This window comes from Gymnodraco acuticeps, unplaced genomic scaffold, assembly GCF_902827175.1.
Source record: "Gymnodraco acuticeps unplaced genomic scaffold, fGymAcu1.1, whole genome shotgun sequence".
NCBI classification, from domain to species: Eukaryota; Metazoa; Chordata; class Actinopteri; order Perciformes; family Bathydraconidae; genus Gymnodraco; species Gymnodraco acuticeps.
The window spans coordinates 2,926,353-2,944,959 of NW_022989982.1; the positions used below are offsets into that span (position 1 = coordinate 2,926,353).

Consider the following 18,607-nt stretch of genomic DNA (forward strand, 5'->3'; position numbering starts at 1 on the left):
ATCTATTAGCCTCAAAGTGTGGATGGCAGACTGAAGTTGGTCATACACAGCCAAACTGTTCCATTTGCTCACATAGTGAAATAATAATTATCAAAAAGAGGAGAACGGGGTAAAAAGGTCATTCCACACGACAATTTGGGGTTATTTTCATAACCACAGTTCTCTGAGTCAGCATCTCTTCAGAAGCTCCTATCACACAGCACCAGCCAGGATTAGCTGGATCCACAAAGCGAGGGAGGGAAGAGACCCTCCGCCTATAAACTGGGCTGGCACCCCGCCTTCTTGTTCATAAAGTTCACCTCTTCACATTCAGCTGCACAATCGAGCGGGCCCAGTCTAAATCCAGGGAAGTCAGAAGACCCTTCTGACTGTGCTGAAAAGAGCTAAATATTGACATAGGCCTAGAAAACACAGCAAAGAAACACATAAAAGGACCTGCTGTAGACCTGCAGGCAGATGGTCACTCTGGAGGACTTATTGCAGGATACATATTTTCTTTACATGGACCCTTCGGAATTGATGCCCTGAAAGTTTTCTTCAATACACCGTGATGTTCATTTTGTAAATGATGCTGCTATTCGCAGTACAATAGAAGATAAATTGGGGTATGCTTGAAGTTGTTTTTGTCTTACAACTTTAACCCTTGCAAGGTAATTGTAGCATTTCAGTCATGTAAAAACAACAAAACAAAACGGTGCCAACGTCCACCTCTTATATTCAGTCTACGGTCTCATTCAATTATTTCTGGACAGCATGATAAAAGCTTCTAAAGAGGTCACTGTAGAAATATTCTCAATGCGAGACATGAAGTAAATGCTATGAGAGAGATCGCAGATAACAAAGCCATCCTGTCTCATGTTGGTTTTCCCTTGAGAAAAATATACTTTTCTCAGTGCAAGGCCATGTGAGAGTTTGTCTATGACTGACAGATAGACAGAGGTGGTGAAGGGGGGAGGCTGGATCAGCACGTTAACGGCATGCCATTCCTTCCTTGGCTGCCACAAATCTCTCTCATCGCCTCTGAAAGTCAGGCTTGGCTGGCTTCTGGCAGACCTGCAGGCATGGCCGGACGGGCACATGAGCTTTTATCAGCCTCGGCCCAGATGGCACTGCGGCGGTTAGAGTCCTGACACCTCCACTGATGAGGAATGGGAAGGAGGGAAGGGAGGAAAAAGTTATGGGAGGGGGAAGTGTGTGCAGTGTGTGTGTGTGTGTGGGCAGTTGAGGGAAAAAGAGGAGAAGAATAAAAAGGTAGTCTAAGGTAGGGTGGAACAAGTTCAACTTTAACTCTAGAAACTACAGCGGAAATGTTCATATAATATTTGTCTTGTATTGTTTTTCCGTTTTTTATCAATGGGACATTTGGATCTTAATAGCAAGTAAACCTTACTGTCAAGTAACTTTGGATATTTCTTTGACACCCGGTGAATGTAAGGCCAATATTGACTCTAACTAGTAGGTATTATCTTGCTCTTTCGAGCTAAAGAAAAGGGTGATCATTATCTTTAGGCTCATCACTGCCAATGACATCTTTCACATTCCATTGTTGGTAATCAAATATTGATTATTGCAGCTTTAAAATATATTATTCTATTTGAAGTTGGTTTCAATGGTTGAGACTGATGTGTTTGCGAACATAATACGTATCGATCATTTTGAGGAGAAATTATATACCTATACCCTATACAAAAGACTAGCAGTAGGAATGTTAAGAGTGATATTAATAGCTTTGTTTTCTTGACTTAGATATATCCTTTTTTATATATAAAATGATTAACATACCTAAAAGAAACAACTGACAGTGAGTATAGAAAAGGTCTTGTTAATAATAACAGTTCATGCTGACTATTCCTCTTGTGAGATGATCATTTGTATTATCACTTAAAACATATTTTAGTACCTTTTCGTTTAACTATCACTCATGGTGGAATAGTAAATTAAGGTTACACATACTCAGGGTTGAGAGGGTTACTTTGTAAATGTAATCAGTTACTGATTACTGAATACATGGCTCTGAAAGTAATCTGAATACAGTTACAGTTACGCGTCTTAAAAAAGTAACGTAATCAGATTACTTTTGGATTACTTTCTTTTTCCATCACAGATGGTATGTTTTGGTGTACAGGAGACACAAAAAGCAAAAGGAAACTGAACGTGTTTTACTGTTTTAATGGCTTATCAAGAGCACAACTGAAACATCACATCTGAAACGATGCAACAACATAATACACTTTTTGGGGATGCAGCTTGGGATCTGAGGAGTGAGGGACACGGCTTAGAAAGGGAGTGTCGCCTTCTGTCCTGCCAGTGTTGGCAGGACATGAATTAAAATGTCGAACTCGGACTTCATTTTAAGGACATGTCGGCCAGGGGTGTAGAGCTATATTTGTTTAAGCACCGGATCGGCAAAACAGGAGAGTGTGTGAACCAGTCTGCCTTGATCTATGAATTCATGTCCATGACACTCACAGTATCTGCTGCCCACAGCTGTTTTATAGAAGGAAAACCTCCTTCACTTCATAAAATCTCTGCAGCACCAGGAGGCAGCGGGAGGGTTAACTCAGCCTCTGAGAAGACGAGCGCGCACCGCCTTTCACGCACCGCCTTCGCTGTGTTTACCTTCAGAATCATAAGGCTAAAGAGCGACCGCAGGCTGATGTGTTTTAACCACACACACCTCTACACACACACGACTTAAACGCAGACTTTTGTTCCTCCATGTTTCGTTGTTATTGTTTCACTGAGCGGACCCGCCCTTTTTTTCAAACGCTCCCTTTTTTGGTCCATCTGCGGCGGTAATAGGTTTTGTGGGCTGTGATGATTCGGCTGTACCTTTAGTAATGAATATTAAATGTTGTGAGGAAATTTTTCCACCAATAATTCCAATAAGTAATCCAAAATGTATTCACTTCAGGTTTACGAAAGTAACTGTAATCAGATTACTCGTTTTTCAAATGTAACGAGAGCTGAATACAGTTACTTGATTTTTGTATTCTGATTACGTAACGCCGTTACATGTATTCCGTTACAACCCAACCCTGCACATACTGTACTGCGCTAGAAAACTACTATTGGCATTCCCTATCAGCACTGCGCCCCAATTCAGCCAGTTCTAAAAAGGTAACAGACTCAAACAATTTTATTCTCTTGCTTTTCCTTGCCGTTCCATTTCTCGATTGTTTAGATCAATTTTGCAGTGAATAATTTCTGCTGCGCTGCTCACTACCCTGCCATGAAATTGGCACCGAGGTTGCCTTCATTTTGCGGGAGTGAGGAGAGGAGGAGGATAGATGAATGAGAGAGAGAGGAAGAGAGGGGTAGATAGAGAGCCCTACAGGCAGTGTGCTGTTTTTAAACCAGGAATAATCAGCTGCATCACAGAAATACAAAAAGAGAGGGTCAAAAGGAACAAGGTAGAGTGGAGTCAAAGGCCTGAGGCACTCTTCACACACAAATACATCTGTTACTGGTGATTCAAAGATGTCACAGCCCAGGATAACAGCACTGTCAAAAAGCATGTTCATCACAGACTGAAACTACTCACTATGGCAACTGCACTATACTGTTCTGTGCTCAGTACTGTCAAGGGCCTTAAACAGGAAGACAAAGCACACACTGCCTCAATATGGCAACCGAGGAGATAAACAGACCTTGTGACAGCAAATGTAACAGAGGCACAGGTATTTATCTACACTGTATTTTGATGACTGCTCGTGCACCTCGTGGGAAAGTGAGGTAGGAAGAGTGTAAACACAGAAGTCAGAGTAAAATGCACCCATATTCAGACTGACATGCAAAAATACAATGATATTCAAGATACTTTTTAGGCTTAGTTGGATAGTTTAACGAGTGCTTTTGTATAGACGTACAGCTTCAAAAAAGGGAAGGGAGGTTATTTTATTTTTGTGTAACAGTTATGTGTTTTCCCCTGCTTCCAACTATGTCAAAAAACGTTGCCCTGCACACCTGCTCTAAAGGATATTGATTGGCCCCTGTGCCATGGGCCAGTGAGTCAGGAAAACCGAGCCTAAAGTCTTCTTTAACACAGCACCACATCACTGTCTCAGGTTTTTTTTAAGACAACGGTAAAACTGGAAATATTTTTTGCTGAACCACTTTTTCTTTTCTCACTTGAGTGGAACCATCTTTGGGCTACAGCATGTTCAGTATCACTTCTGTGTGTTCTACTCTGCCAGCACCACCATTTGGTAGAGCACATTTTGTTTCTTGATATCTTGTTGGAAAAAAAAAAGTTGAACTATTCAGCCAGCTCTACCCTTTGGTTGACATGTTATGCACAAAACAACCTCTAGATGTCACTGTGGTTCAAACAGAATGCCCTTCAGCTAGCTTCAACTGAGAAAGTTGGCAATGCTAAAAATCACTGCTGAAGAAATCACTCTTTTTGGTCAACTTTTCTAAGGTAACCATATCCTTTTTGACATATTTTAGTGGCAGGGCACTGACTGAACATAATTAGATAACTTGATGCACAAAAAAAGTTTTAACAAGGGTGTAATTATTTTTTTGAAAATATGCTCAACCAATCGGTCGAATTGTTCTTTTATGGTAAGCTTGCAATATGACTTTTTCAGAGTTTCAGAGATGTTTTCCAATAAAATATGGTAAATAAATGGCTAGATTCATGGTAATATTACTAAATCTAGTACTGCCTTATGAGTCTCAGAGAGAAAGAGTGATAATAATTTCATGCATGGCATTCAGCCCAAAATTGCACACGGATGAGCAAGTTAGGCCAACACAGGATATAGACATTTGCTGTTAGGCCAGTGGTTTCCTGTTAGGTCAATTCAGCATATACAGTAAGATGAGAAAGTATTTTTTTTATCATGAAAAACACTTTACATTACTTTTTTCCATTTTTTTTTTTTTACAATTATAATTTATTATCTTTTATGAATATATCTGGTTGTATATATTGGTCATTTTCCATAAAAGAAACAAATGTATTTGAGTTTGTGTTTTATTTGAGTTTGATGCATACAAATACTGTACTGTATATGATGATTGTTGAAAATGTACTTTTACCATAGAAGGCCAGCTCGACCAGTTGGTAGAGGCTCATAAAAACAAAACTGTGTGGTCAGTCAAAAAAATAAAATTGTTTGTGCTTATTTTTGGCCCATTTGATAAGAAAATGCAAACAAATAATTTTTCCATAGCTTTTTTCTTGGTCCGGCAGTTAAAGGGTTAATGTTGCATTCATTCCCCCACACTACACTGGTTCCCCACATGCTCTGTCTGCATGTTGGCAATAGGCCTCTCACCACCAGACTGCTTTATTTCAAACATTGGAAAGCTTGAGAGCTCCAGAATACTATAATCAAAGCAATAATAACACTTTTCACAGCCTGAATAGTATGTTAATTAATTACGTTTTACTTCACATATAAAAATGGCCGATGGACCCTTTAATTTTACATGAACAGTATTAATGCTAAGGACATCAATTATCCACACTTGGCTTTAACTACAAATAGACAGGAATCCCAAAAATAATAATGTAGAAAGTCTTCCACAGTAGTAGTCCTCATGAGTGTGATCCAACTATTTAGTATCAGTGGGCAGCAAAATGTAGTGCCACTGGAACAGGTCTCGTGGGAAGAAACTAAGTACACTCAAGTTCTAGTATACTACTCAAGTACTTGTACTTTAAATGAGTATTTTGATGTATGTTGTCCACTACATTTCTTATGCCAAATAATGTACTTTACTGTTTTTTGTCGCATTCATTTGAAAACCACTTGTTTCTGCACACCAGTTCTCTTGCGAGTCATTTTTGTCTACTAAAAATATTTGTACTCCTGGTTTTATATATGCTTGAGGTTAATGTTATGTTTTAGCGCAGAAATCCCTTATGTGTCCCTCTTAACATTTTAACACTTATTTCTTCCTAGTTTTAAATCCATAATACTTGTAGGCGTCAATAAGTAATTAATACTAATCAAGGACAAATTGTTAAAAAAGATTTACTGGCAGCCATTGTTAGGAAAAACTAGTGTACTCAGACGGAAACATTCCTATGAATGACATGACCATGAACTTTACAGTGATTTTTTAATTAATAAGGCAACTGGAACTGGCAGAGACTGCAAAGCTGCTATGTGAATCCCTTTATTCTCTGTGTTTATAAAACAAGGGAAACGTTTCCCTATTAGCTACCAATTATCTCTGAACACCATAAAGCTCATATTAAAACCATTTATCCTGAAGCAAGATGAGCTTCCAAGGTCAGCTTTCAGTTTCAATTCTGAATGTCATTTAGATCAAGCTCAATAAATCCTGTCTTTATTTTGTTCTTTCATCACTAGATGTGAGACGATTACGGTCAGTGTCAACCAAAGTGTGTTGTTTGAATAACAGTAAGATGGTACAAACAAAAAAAACCTGGCAAGAGAAGAGACGGCACCCTGTTGAATGTTTATTAGCTTTAACAAGCAACTGTTCTGCACACATAAGGGTGGCTTTGTGGAAAGCTGCTGAAGCTCTCAAATCTCTCTGCTGCAACCCACCCTGCATACATCTCTGCTGTTTTTTTTTTGTTGCCTCTTAGCAAGCTGTTTTGTAGCTGGATGCGATCACTGAACGTTAACATTTGCGGCAGCCGGAAAGCCAGATAAAGAGTGGAGAAAAATCCCTGTTTGAAAATGGATATGCAGGCTAAGAAGCGTCATTTGTAATCAACTTGTTTGAAACCCTTTGCTCTCATCTCTTTCTTTGAGTCCCTGTGGTATTTTTCCCCACTTGGAGTCTCATCACCCTGCTGAATAAAAAAGCCTCAGAAGAAGTTCCTCTTATCTCATCCTACAAACAAGTAAAAAGGAGTAATGGGGGGGTCTTTTTTTCCATGTGGACCTTCCTGATTTTTCATGTCTCTGAGCAAATCTGAACCCTGTTTACCATCTCCTCACACCCACTGCTGTCTCCGATCGATTCATATGAGATTTTCCACACTATTTGACAATGTGTGCTGGCAGTTTACTTTGGCGGTCATGTTGCAACTCTCAGCCTGGTGACGAGGCTAATCTCACTCAGGTTTGGGCTCAACTGTCTCGGTGGGACTCCAGCAAAGGGTGGAGAGGGGGGATCGCAGTCTGTCTCCAGTTCAAAGACAGACCCTGATTAATATTCTTCAGGCAGAAGCAGAGGCCTGAGACACAGGGAGGGAGAGGGAACAGGACTCCCCAGTGTTCCTGTCAAGTTGGGTGTCTGACTGCGCGGACGCTGGCCACCACACCGCTGCCGACTCGCTGCGAATACTTGGCAGCGTTACGTCTGGATCACTGAAGATAACGTGTGCTATTAATAAACAAACAGAAGCAATTACTGGGAGGCAGAGGAGAGGGATTGGATTAGGTCAGGACGAGCGCCGGTCTCACTGAAGTCTAAACTGATGAGCTGCAGCACTCCAAAGACAGCAGAGATACCAATGCCTCCTCACTGACCTCAGCTATCCCCCCCCACCCAAAGCCTGCAGCCTCACAGGGAGATAACACACCTCTGTGTGTGTGTGTATGGATTTGTGTGTGGTAGGACTCCACATGTGCAGACCTGTTGGCATTTGTGTGGGTGGGTGTGCTCTAGGGCTGCAACATTTGGAAAAACAGGACTAAATACGTTTATTTTGACTAATATTGCAAATATGATAATTCACTTTATCATAATAAATTATGTACACAATGTACATGGTGGGACTTTTTTAAGAGGATGTTCTTTTTAGACCGTAGTCTACTGTAACACTCTACAGGAAAACATAGTGCATAGTGCACCCCTAGTATGGTCATTGCTATTGACAAACACCACACATGAAAGATAAATGCATAGTCATAACTCATAGTGTCATGCTGCAGGTGAACAGCTTCCCCCTCTTCACTGTTCCTTCAGCGTGTCACTCGGTCGGGTTTCAGATTAAGTTTTAAAATGATCTAGTTAAGGTTTCCACTGTGGCTTCTGGAAGCCTTGTCAAATGTGCCTGAGCACAGCGAGTCTAGCATGCAGTGGGGATGACTGACACTCACACTCACCACCATGTCTCATTCTCCTCAGAGACTCTGAATAGTCAATAATTCATCAGGAGGGTATATTCTCCAGCACGAGCGCAAGGTACAGCATGGAGTGGCCCTTCCTCAGTTTATCATTTCTCTCTCAATCCAGAATTCTCATTTCTAGTCATCTCTTTCTATCTTTTTACCTCCCTCATTCGCTCTGCCTATATTGCAACACTTCAATAATTCAAAGTGATATATAAAAGTCAATGAAATTTGCCATACCTCGGGTCATTACGATGCCTGCCAGGGATTTGTGGCGAGCGTGCGCAGGACTGCAGCCGCCCACCAGGGACCGATACTTCTCCCTCACCAAGTGGAATATTGAATCGGCAAAGTCCTGAAAAACACAAAGGCCCTCTTAATTTTTACTCGACACACTGTATGGAGGCTGACTTCACAGGTTTCATTTTACTATAGAATATTCCTCTTACCTTATCTGTCAATGTAGTGTTTAAAAAAAAAAAAAAGCACGTAGGTTGACTTACCTGTTCGCTATGAATACATGCAGATTCATGTTAAATTCATTATTTATGTTTATCATAGTGATGTTTCGAACACTACCATACTTTAAAACTATTTGAGTTTAACAAACAAATAACAAATAACAAAAACTAATATGTTCAACAGTTATAGGATCATTCCTGCTGCTAATGCCACAAATCAAATATAACTGTAAATGTCAGCATGTAGCTGGGTTAACATGCATGTGTATTAGGGAATGTGTAGGTGTGTAAGTACGAGAAGAAAGAATGATTGCTACAAAGCCAACCATATCCTGCAAGGCTCTCCTGAAATAAATCCTCATCCAAACAGATCTCCCTCTCTGCCTATTTATTTTTGATTTCTTCTCTCCCTCTTTCTTTTCTTTTGGCCTTTTCTTCCTCTTTACAGTATTTTTTAATAGGTGACATGTCATGCTTTCCGGTTATTACCCGTCCCCTTGTGTGTTATGAAGGTTTTTATGCATGTAAACGGTGTGCAGAGTCAAAACCCTCAAAGTACACCATGTAGCGAGTAAAACTCTAACACAGAAAATACCTCCCCAAAACGCCTCGTTGGAGATACGTCACTGTCCATTTGATTCTTCCGGGTACATCATGATGTCATGTCGTCCCCGGAAACGAAATGGACCAATCCGTGGAGCCGTTACGTTACGTCCGCGGAGCCGTTACGTTAAGCCCCCGCTGATTGGTCCAAATTGACCAATCCATGGACTTCCTCACACACTCAGTGCAGGCAGCTCTGCTGATTTCTCCTCCCTGGCGGCAGGCTGATAACAGACAGTTGGGAAATTCTCTCTGCAGACCCATTCTCACAGCGTTTATCAACCTTTTTCTTTCTCAATATCAAGCCACACTTATTGTTTTTACTTCGGCTGTGACTTTGTGTGTGCTCAGCTGTGTTTCGCTGTGTATCGCTAAACAAGGAAATCACACCTCCACGGAGCTCAGCGCGATTCACAACGTCCCGACTGGTCCCGACCAATCGGAGCACACTGGGCTCACAGGGAAGGGGGGGCAAGAGCTGCAACGAGCCGTTTAGTGGAGAGAGTGAATACTGCTGAATACACATACTATACAGAGATGCTGTATGCGAAACCAATGTGATTTTGGAACATTGAACAATGTAAATCTATTCTAGTATACCTCAACAATGGAATTATGATTAGTGGAAATGGCCATGACATGTGACCTTTAAATATATTTTGACACTTTTTTATTTTCAAAAAAGCTGTCTCTGCCTTTGTTTTTGTTAAATTGTCCAAATTGTCAACATGTGTATGCATAAATGAGTGAATAAAGATGATAAAAAACAGTAGCATCGCCAACAGAAAAAAGAGATTAAGGTTATAGTCATGGCAGCTGGCCAAATGCCAACAAAAACACACACATATTACACACATATAAAATAACATACAATTGAGCCAACATTAGTGTCGGAACAATTTGAGGTGAGGAAGTCATGTAATCCTTTGACTGTGCAGTGATTTTAATCACAACGTCTGCCATTGGGAGACTTCTCTTTTCGTACAGAGGAAGTAAACACCCAGGTTTCTTATTGTGCAGCCATATACTTGCCAACACAGCTCTGCCATCTTCTATGTTCAGTTCAAGTCAGTTTTATGTGTATAGCAATTATACATTACGTCAAAGGAATTAACAACATATGTGCTTTAAGTCTATTTGTGCAAAGCAACAACCTGTAGGATTTAATACCAAGTTGACCAAATGTGACACAATATCAAATGCTAACTGATTTGGATTTCTTGATTTCTTCACCACATCTGTCCCACCAAACCAGCAATACTCAAAGACATATTGATCACATCAACCACTTCCCCTAACTGTTAATGTGTTTTCTTCCAGTGGTAGTTAAGGGCTTAGCTTCAGATCGGCCTTCACGCTAACGGTAGCAACAAAGTGGCAGCATCGTGGGCCCTTTTGGACAGATTGAGCCCCCAGTAGCTAAAAGGACATCAACAGATGCCACGGGGACGAACGCAGAGAGTAAGCGAGAAGGAGAGATTAAGGATGAAAATCTGTAGGGGTGACTGAATTAGTGAGCATATTGCTCATTATGGCCCTCGTCAGGGCTGTGAAATACTCAGTGAGAACTGATGGTACAAGAGCTCACAGCTTGTGGTGTTTGTGTCCATGTGTATGTACGCACATATTGCTGCTCTGATGATGTCAGCCTGAAGCTTTTCGGGGGGGATAGAACAGAAAAGAAATGGAAGAAAAGTCAAGAGTGGATAACTTTTTGGCTCTTCGATTCAAGAGTTATCATGACCTCTCATCAAGCTCTATAACGGTCGCATGACAGGTCGCTTCTGAGATGAGTGTACGTCCCTTTAAACAACAGGCAAGAGTGACAGGAAGAAAGGAAAGTTGTTGTTGTTTACTTTATGCTTGAATAATCAATCCAGTCAAAGACCCTGTTTGTCAAGCCCTTAGTCAGAGCAGCTCATGTTGCGGTGACAGGAATGAATAACCAGAACGGCTGAATTCTCTACATACATTCAGTGTGACCAAGGACTCTAAGAAGTCAATATATATTACCACGGTATTCACCCTTTGCAAAAGGTCAGGTATAATATACAATTGTTGAAGTACAGGCTATTCTAAAGACCTAATCTGAAATACTTGTTTTATAACGAACTTGTCACAACAGTGATTCAGAAGAAAAAAGGTTGCTGCATATTGACTCTTTTCAACGTGTTGATTATCATTGTTTTTGGAGTGTTTGAAGTCTTTTTCGAAAAGGTTTCGAAATTTCAAACCGGGATAAACAAAGATTTTTTTTATAGTCAGTTCCACATGTGTTACTTTAGTCTTTTTTGCTACATTTTTTTTTAAATGGCTTCAGTTGTTCATCTAGCAAATATGTATACAATATTTGCTTTGCCATGCTTTTTGCTTTTATTTAAATTTTAAAACAAATATCCTTGGGTTTTGGACTGTTGATGGGACAAACTAAAATAGATTTGAGTGAAAAATAATTACTAATACTTTTTAAATAATCCTTAGTTGCAGCCATGTTGTACATTTATTTTATGTTGGGTCATTGAACAGTTTGACACTAACACCAAAGTTGCTGCCAAAATCAATGAATTATATATTTGTATATCCTTTTGACCTAAATATCCCTCCCCGATAGTCAAGCCTTCCATGAAGATAGAAAAAACACACTTGTTTTGAAGTATTGATCAGCCCGGAATGTGGAATTTGCTGGTTATGTCGAAACACCTCTTACACAAATGTGAAAAAACACCCGCCTTGTTCCTGAAAGGGACAACCAATTAATTCTAACAGATTCCGGCTCGGCTTGGCAGCGTCGGTCACAGTCTGAACCCCGAGTCAAGTCCTCCATCCCTCCTAAAGGCCTTTTCATTGATGACATTACAGAGGTGAGAGAAGGTGGCAGCTCAGAAAGGCCTGCAGAGCAAAGGTGGAATAGACCCTGGCATGCGGCCCAGCTTTATGTGCCTCCACCCTGTTTCCTCCCCCTTTTGTTCTCCCTCTTCTATTCCCTTTCATCTCTCTTTGTCAGTGCCTCTTCTTTTCTTCCCATCTTTTTTGAAAGTATGACTCTTCAGGTCTCGCCTTTTATTCGTCCCTTAGCTTCCTTCCCCCTTCTCTCATGCTGATATGTGATAGAGGGCAGTGATGTGCCAGGACTAAGTCAAAGATAATACTTTCCTCATCCTGTGTGGGAGTGGGGAAACAACATAATCTACATCAACTGACACAAAATAAAATAGTCTGTGATTTCCAGCTGTGGTTCACTTCTTAACAAAATAACTCCTTTCCTGGTTTATATCAGCTTAAATCTAAACACGTAGATCTGCCTGTACTGTCATTCCTCATGTTGTCCCCTATCATTTCTCTTAACACACACACTGCTTTCCTCAGCGGGGGTTGTTGAGTGCCACCTTCAGTGTGGGCCTAATGTGGCATAAAAACGGGGCCAAGGATCTCGCTCCTCAGTCAGACAGAACATCAGGGCGGGCTGCCACACAGCGAGAGGAAGCTTCTTCATGGATGAGCATCAACGTTGCTCTATATAGCTACATTTTGGAATTTGTTTTACGAAATCTGTTTCAGGTTACTGATGGAGGCTCCCCTGGGAGTACAGGGACTGGTTGGAGCAGAAACTGCCGTGGAGGCTGTTGTGTTGCTCACCCCACCTGGTGCATCTTCCTGCATTAGTTCTGACCAATTTACTAAGCAGTTCCTCTGGGCCTCCTCAGGGTGGAGAAAACAAGCAGCAGCAGTAACTACAGCTGCAACGGATGAGATTTATTGCAGCAATACACACATTAGCTTTAATAAAGAAGAGGTGTTGCAAGAAAGAAAATGGAAACGGATCCACTGCCAAATGACCCCATTTACTCTTTGTCTTTTCATGCATCCCAGGCAGATAGGATGGCCATTTGAAGTCAAACAAAAGTGTAATGATGTGTAAAATCAACCAAGAACCAACCAACACAGGTTGAAATCAAATTAAGCCAATGGTAAACGAATATTGCATTTCCAAAACACAAACCTATTTTTGAATCCAAGTATAGCTTTGTCAGTGAGTGCTCTCAGGGTCTGCGCCCTATGATGAGGGAAGCTCATTTCACAACAAAACTACACTGAAACTACCAATCATTCTCCTCCTACTTAATTCCTGGTGGAGAAAAAACATGTTCATTGCCCAATTTTCCCCGAGGAAAATATGTTTAACATTTCTTTTGAATGCACCTCACAGTTACATTTCACTGTTAAGCGAATAAAAGTGTCGAATTACAGCCTTAATCATGCCATAAGGACAGTGAAACAAGCTACTCAACAGTGAAATTAAGGACATTAGTATAGCATTTGGAGTCATGTTTCTTGCCACCTGATGAATGTAGGTCCTATATTGACTCCTTTTAGCGCAGTGTTCTTTGTCTGAAAAAACTGTTGAGGAAAGTATCTAAGCTACTAAATGATTTTCAACATCAGCAACTTAATAGCTTACTGTGTATCCCTGCTGTTATGCTCTGGACTTTATTACAGTACAGTTTAAAAAAAACCTACTAAAAACAGTTACCTGCTGGGGCTGAATAAGACGCTATGAGTGGTAAGCCTAAGGTTCGTCAATACGAGGGACTTTTTTCGAATACATGTAGTCATGATTTAATGACAGTCAATGAAGGAATATTGATTTATATTTCACCTGATAGGCTTAGAGTAAATTGCTTTTGTTTGCTTGAATTAAAAGGGGAACCAGTGTGATTTTGGTGAGATTATGACCACGCTGGCCAATGTTACAGAGGGGGTGCAAACACACATGATGAGGATTTCTAAATGTATGCCTGGCCTATTTTGCTCATCTGTCCGTTTTTTTTTTTTATCGGTCCATTACATCCATCCACCCCTCCCTCACCTTCCCTCTCTCCTACTCCTCAACTGTTTGTGCACGTAAACAGTTCGGCATCTATCTCGAAGGTAATGTGGAATGTCACCAACAATCCTCCTGCCGTCTTTCCTCTGAAGTCAATATTGTGCCAGAAACACAAAATGTCAACGGGGACATTTTCTCTGCTGTGGCCTGACCTAGAAGTCTGTGCATGCTGGTCGTGGTGATGGTATGAGTGTGTATGTGTTGTGAGGAAAGGCTCAATTTTATAATTTATTGTTTAGCACTAAGGCCCCTAAGGGAAACGATGACTGGAGATTCATTCGTGATTCCATTTTAGGGCCCTCCATAACACTCCCCATATGCTTCAGTTTAATTTGGTGAAGCATGGGAGTGTGATGTGAGGCAGCCATGTTTAATGTGTGTGTTTATGAACAACACTGCTCATGTTAGAGTGGCATGGGGATGGATATGGTCTTGATTTGACCCCGCCCTCAGGAAAACACACACATGCCACCACCCTCACCGCCTTATCACCCGCCTGCAGAGCGGCCCAGGCAGCATAAAAACCAGGCCATGTCTTATATTTCTTTATAGAGGTATTTAACAATTCATTCTCCCGAGTTTTAATAGTGTCTGCCCTCTGCCTGGATATCTCCCCCCCTGTACCCCACCACCACCCTTCCCCGCCTGCCACCAAGCACGAGCCTTTTGAAAATGGATATCTATTCATTTAGTGGAGGCGTTGCCGCTGGGGGCTTTTTAGATTCTCAAAAAGCCAGACTCCTTGCGGCAAGACAGATTTCCCTCTGTTTGTTCTCCATATGACACGTAGCATCACTCTCACCCATGAATATTCAGCTTCTTCTCTCTGTCCTCCAGATCAGTAACACAAGAGGAAAAAAGAAACAAGATGTGTCAATGCTTGTACTTGGATCTTCTTTCAGAGGTGGCTCTGTTGTCTCGCTTTTCTATTGACAGAAAGTGATGCCGTTGTGTCGTGTGATGACAAAGTGAAACCCAGAGAAGTTGAACGAGTGCTGTGAAACAATCCAGCACCGCTATAGTTAGCTATATCCAACCTTTTCCCGTGTGATGGCCAGATGGCCCTGCAGTGGGCTGAACAGATTTCTCTCCGTGTGTGTTTGTGTGTCAAACGCTTTGCCTGAACAGCGGGGCCTTGTCAGTCAGATCAGGCACCCACCACCGCCGCCGTCGCCGTCATCATAGGGAAAGGTCTTTCCCTTTCAAAGCTCATGCTTCATGTCAGTGAGCAAGACACAAAGACAGATAAAGGAGCGCAAGAGAGAGGGAGCAATTGATCTGTCTTTGCCACAGATCCTTCTTTCCCCGTTGTGGCTGATATGGGACGTTGCACCACAGGTTTCCAACAGCAAAGCAGAGCTCAAGCAGGAATTCCTCATTAGGCTGGAAAAGGTTGAAACCAAGACGGCAGGGCCTGGTGCATGTGGTAAGGATCAGAGTCATGGATGAGCTACCACAAGAATGATAGCCCCGACCAAAAACCAAGGACACTTCCCGGTGATGATGCTAAACATAGAAGCAGATCATTATTTCTCTCCTACTCTCTACTTGGGGCCATAATCAATCCCCATGGCCCAGTTCCTCCTAACTGTAAAATCTTAATACCGACTAAGACCACATGCAGCTTCCAATATAGAACAAGAGTAGGTCTGCCCAAGACTAAAATATCTCCTCAACTATTGGATTTGTTGCTGTTAAATCTTTTGCAGACATTCATGGTCCCCAGAGGATGAATTTACTGACTTTGGCAATCCCTTTAAACATCTTGAAATCACAATTTGTAACTCAGTATTTTGACAGTTTGTCCAAAAACAATGAGACATGTTGTGCCACAACATAAACAAAGGAACATGAGAACATCCGTTTCTAATCACCAATAGTTAAAATAAACCCTAACAACTAAAACAAAATGGTGTAAGCGAAACTTTTGTCACTGCTAACTCCATATGTCCTCTGATTGGTCACATCTGCTGAAAGCTACAAATGCTTTTAAGCCTAAATCCAAACATTAATTTGAGAAATGAAACCCCAACGTTCAAGCCAAAACGAACCGAAGCCACTGAATCATAACCACCAACCACAGATGTTCTGCGCGACTGACTCTAAAACTCATTATCAGTCTAAATTCTCTTCATCTGATCAAACAAGCACCGCCTGTTACGACAACATTGAAGCTATCAGGGCCTGGCCCATGCATGGTTCCATGTTTGGTGTGTAACCCGGACACCATGCTTGCCAGGTCCCCAGATACCCTTCAACAAAACCCACTGCATGGTTTTCTATGTGGTTTACCTCTACGTGGTGTGCATCTCGACAGTGTTTTTCCACTTAGCCGTCACTGATCTTGCTGCATTTTATTTTGTTAAAGTACATAAGTATGATCATCAAAATGTACCAAAATATTCTTGAAGATAATAAAATGTGTTTTATCAAATCAAATCAAGTCGAATTTATATAGCACATTTAAAAGCGATTTTTGATCGAGCCATAGTGCTGTACATGTAATAAAAACACATTACTACAATCACAATAAAAGACAATCATTTACAACAGAAATATAAAAAACACAGGGAATAGTCAGGAGTCGTGCTCGGCTCTGACTAGAAGGCCAGAGAGAAGAAGTGTGTTTTTAGTGAGGATTTAAAAACCTAGTGCGGCCTCACATGCAGGGGCAGAGTGTTCCATTGCCTAGGGCCAGCTGCTGCGAAAGCTCTGTGTCCTGAGTTTTGAGCCTGGTCTTGGGCACTATCAGCAACAGCTAGTCAGCAGACCTTAAAGCTCTGGCTGGGGTGTAGCGATGGAGGAGTTCTGCTATATAGGGCTTTAAAAACAAACAAAAAATGATTTTTATATTTCATTTTATAATACTTCTGTATGAAATGTTACACTCTGTTCAAAACCTGTAGTGTTTGAATTTGATTACATTAAGCAACAATTACACAGTGTCAATTATATTACGTGTTTATGTAACGTACTGTAAGGCTGTGTCATACTTCTAGATATACCACGCTGTACAGAGAAGTTGCTATTATGATGAGTCATCTCTGCTAACCAGTTCAACATTTAAAGTGACAAACATCCTATCCCTAATTCTGTCTCCAAAATATGCACAGGGCACAGGACATGACAGAGAGCAAGAGGAGGACAAAGAAAAGGGTTCAGGGTGACAGTGATTGGAGTGCATCTGAGTCGTTTGGGTGTAAATCCCCTCTGATTAACCTCCATGGTGGAGATAAAAGCAGCGATACGCCTGAAACGACTTAATAATGTCAGGCACAGAGTAAAACACACACCAGCAGCTTTATATATTATGCACCAAGGGCCGGTAGAGGGACTCCTGCGAAAAGATAACATGACCTACCCCCGAGAGAGATGGAGAGAAGGAGGGAGACGGAGAGAGGGAGAGGGGGGGAGGGGGGGAACAGCCAGGCGACGAAAAAAAGAGTAGGGATGGAGACACGGGAGAAAATGAGAGGGTCAGAGATGAGGATTTAACAAGTCTATCATCTACAGTACGTAGTTGACTAAGGGAGGATGTATGAGGAGGAGGAGGAGGAGGAGGTGGAAAAGGCCACTCCAGAGGCCCCTGAGGGCTGTTCACACACCTCCCATTTATCTGCACATGATTCTGCAAAGAGAGCGAGAGTAAAGTGATAGAGAGGGAAACCTGTGTTGCGAGTGTGGGGTCTGCAGTATCGTTCAGGGGAGAAATGTTACGGGCCGTCCACACTACAGCTTCGACAGCTTCAAAAACGGTTTCCAACGCGTCTGCCCATTCACTTTGAATGGGGTGACGTCACGTTGCCTCGCTTTTCACCGAACTGAATTGTGGGTAGCATAGCGGTCCGTCTCCGGCGCCAGCCAATCAAATCCCGTTTCTGAAAATCTGACAGCTCAAGCCCTAGCCAATCAAACCGCGTCTAAGCTGGGAGAGATGTCCCGCCGTTCATTTCTATATTTCAAAAAAAGATGGAGGATAAACTAATTATCGCCGTAGCGAATCACCTGGTTTTGTATGAGCAGACCCTCTTCACCTACCGGGATACAAACCGGAAGAACCAGTCATGGAGGGAGGTGGCGGAGACAGTGGGTGAAACTGGTAGGTTTTCGCCTGTTTGGGGAGTTTATATATATATTGCTCGCATAAAATCCCCGGGGTTTTTTGCTTTGTATGTCGGGGGCGGGAGATTCATGTGATTGGTTGTTGGTTGCGTTGCTCGAATAAAATCACCAAGCTTCAGACACGCCCAGCTCCAAGCCTTTTTTGAAGCTGTAGTGTGGACGCTCCGTTATAAACAAATCTCACATAGGGGAGTACAACACTCCTGCACATCAGTAAGGATGTAAGCCTCGTCATGATATTGAAGAGCTATGTAAGCCACTTCTTTAAGTGCTAATAAACTGCAAACAAATTGTCACTCAATACTCAACAGTTGGGGGTTTTCCCCTGTGACTCACTTCTGGGTAGATTACTGTACAATGTTTATTGCTGAGGCCAAATGAATTAATAGCAAGCATACCTCTCTATTTGCACTGGAATAACGTGACCTTTTAAAGATGCTTACATTTTTGGACTCCAGTTGTCAGAAGTGGATATCTGGGGATTT

General features: G+C 41.6%; 1 protein-coding gene across 2 annotated transcripts in view; it reads right to left on the reverse strand.

The window, feature by feature from the left end:
• The window catches only part of adarb2 (adenosine deaminase RNA specific B2 (inactive)), a 171,152-nt gene that overhangs the window by 18,056 nt on the left and 134,489 nt on the right, over positions 1-18,607 (reverse strand). For both annotated transcript variants that reach the window (XM_034211939.1, XM_034211941.1), the window contains exon 4: positions 8,292-8,406. In XM_034211939.1, the coding sequence (XP_034067830.1) occupies positions 8,292-8,406 (115 nt within the window). The remainder of the gene's footprint in view (positions 1-8,291; positions 8,407-18,607) is intronic.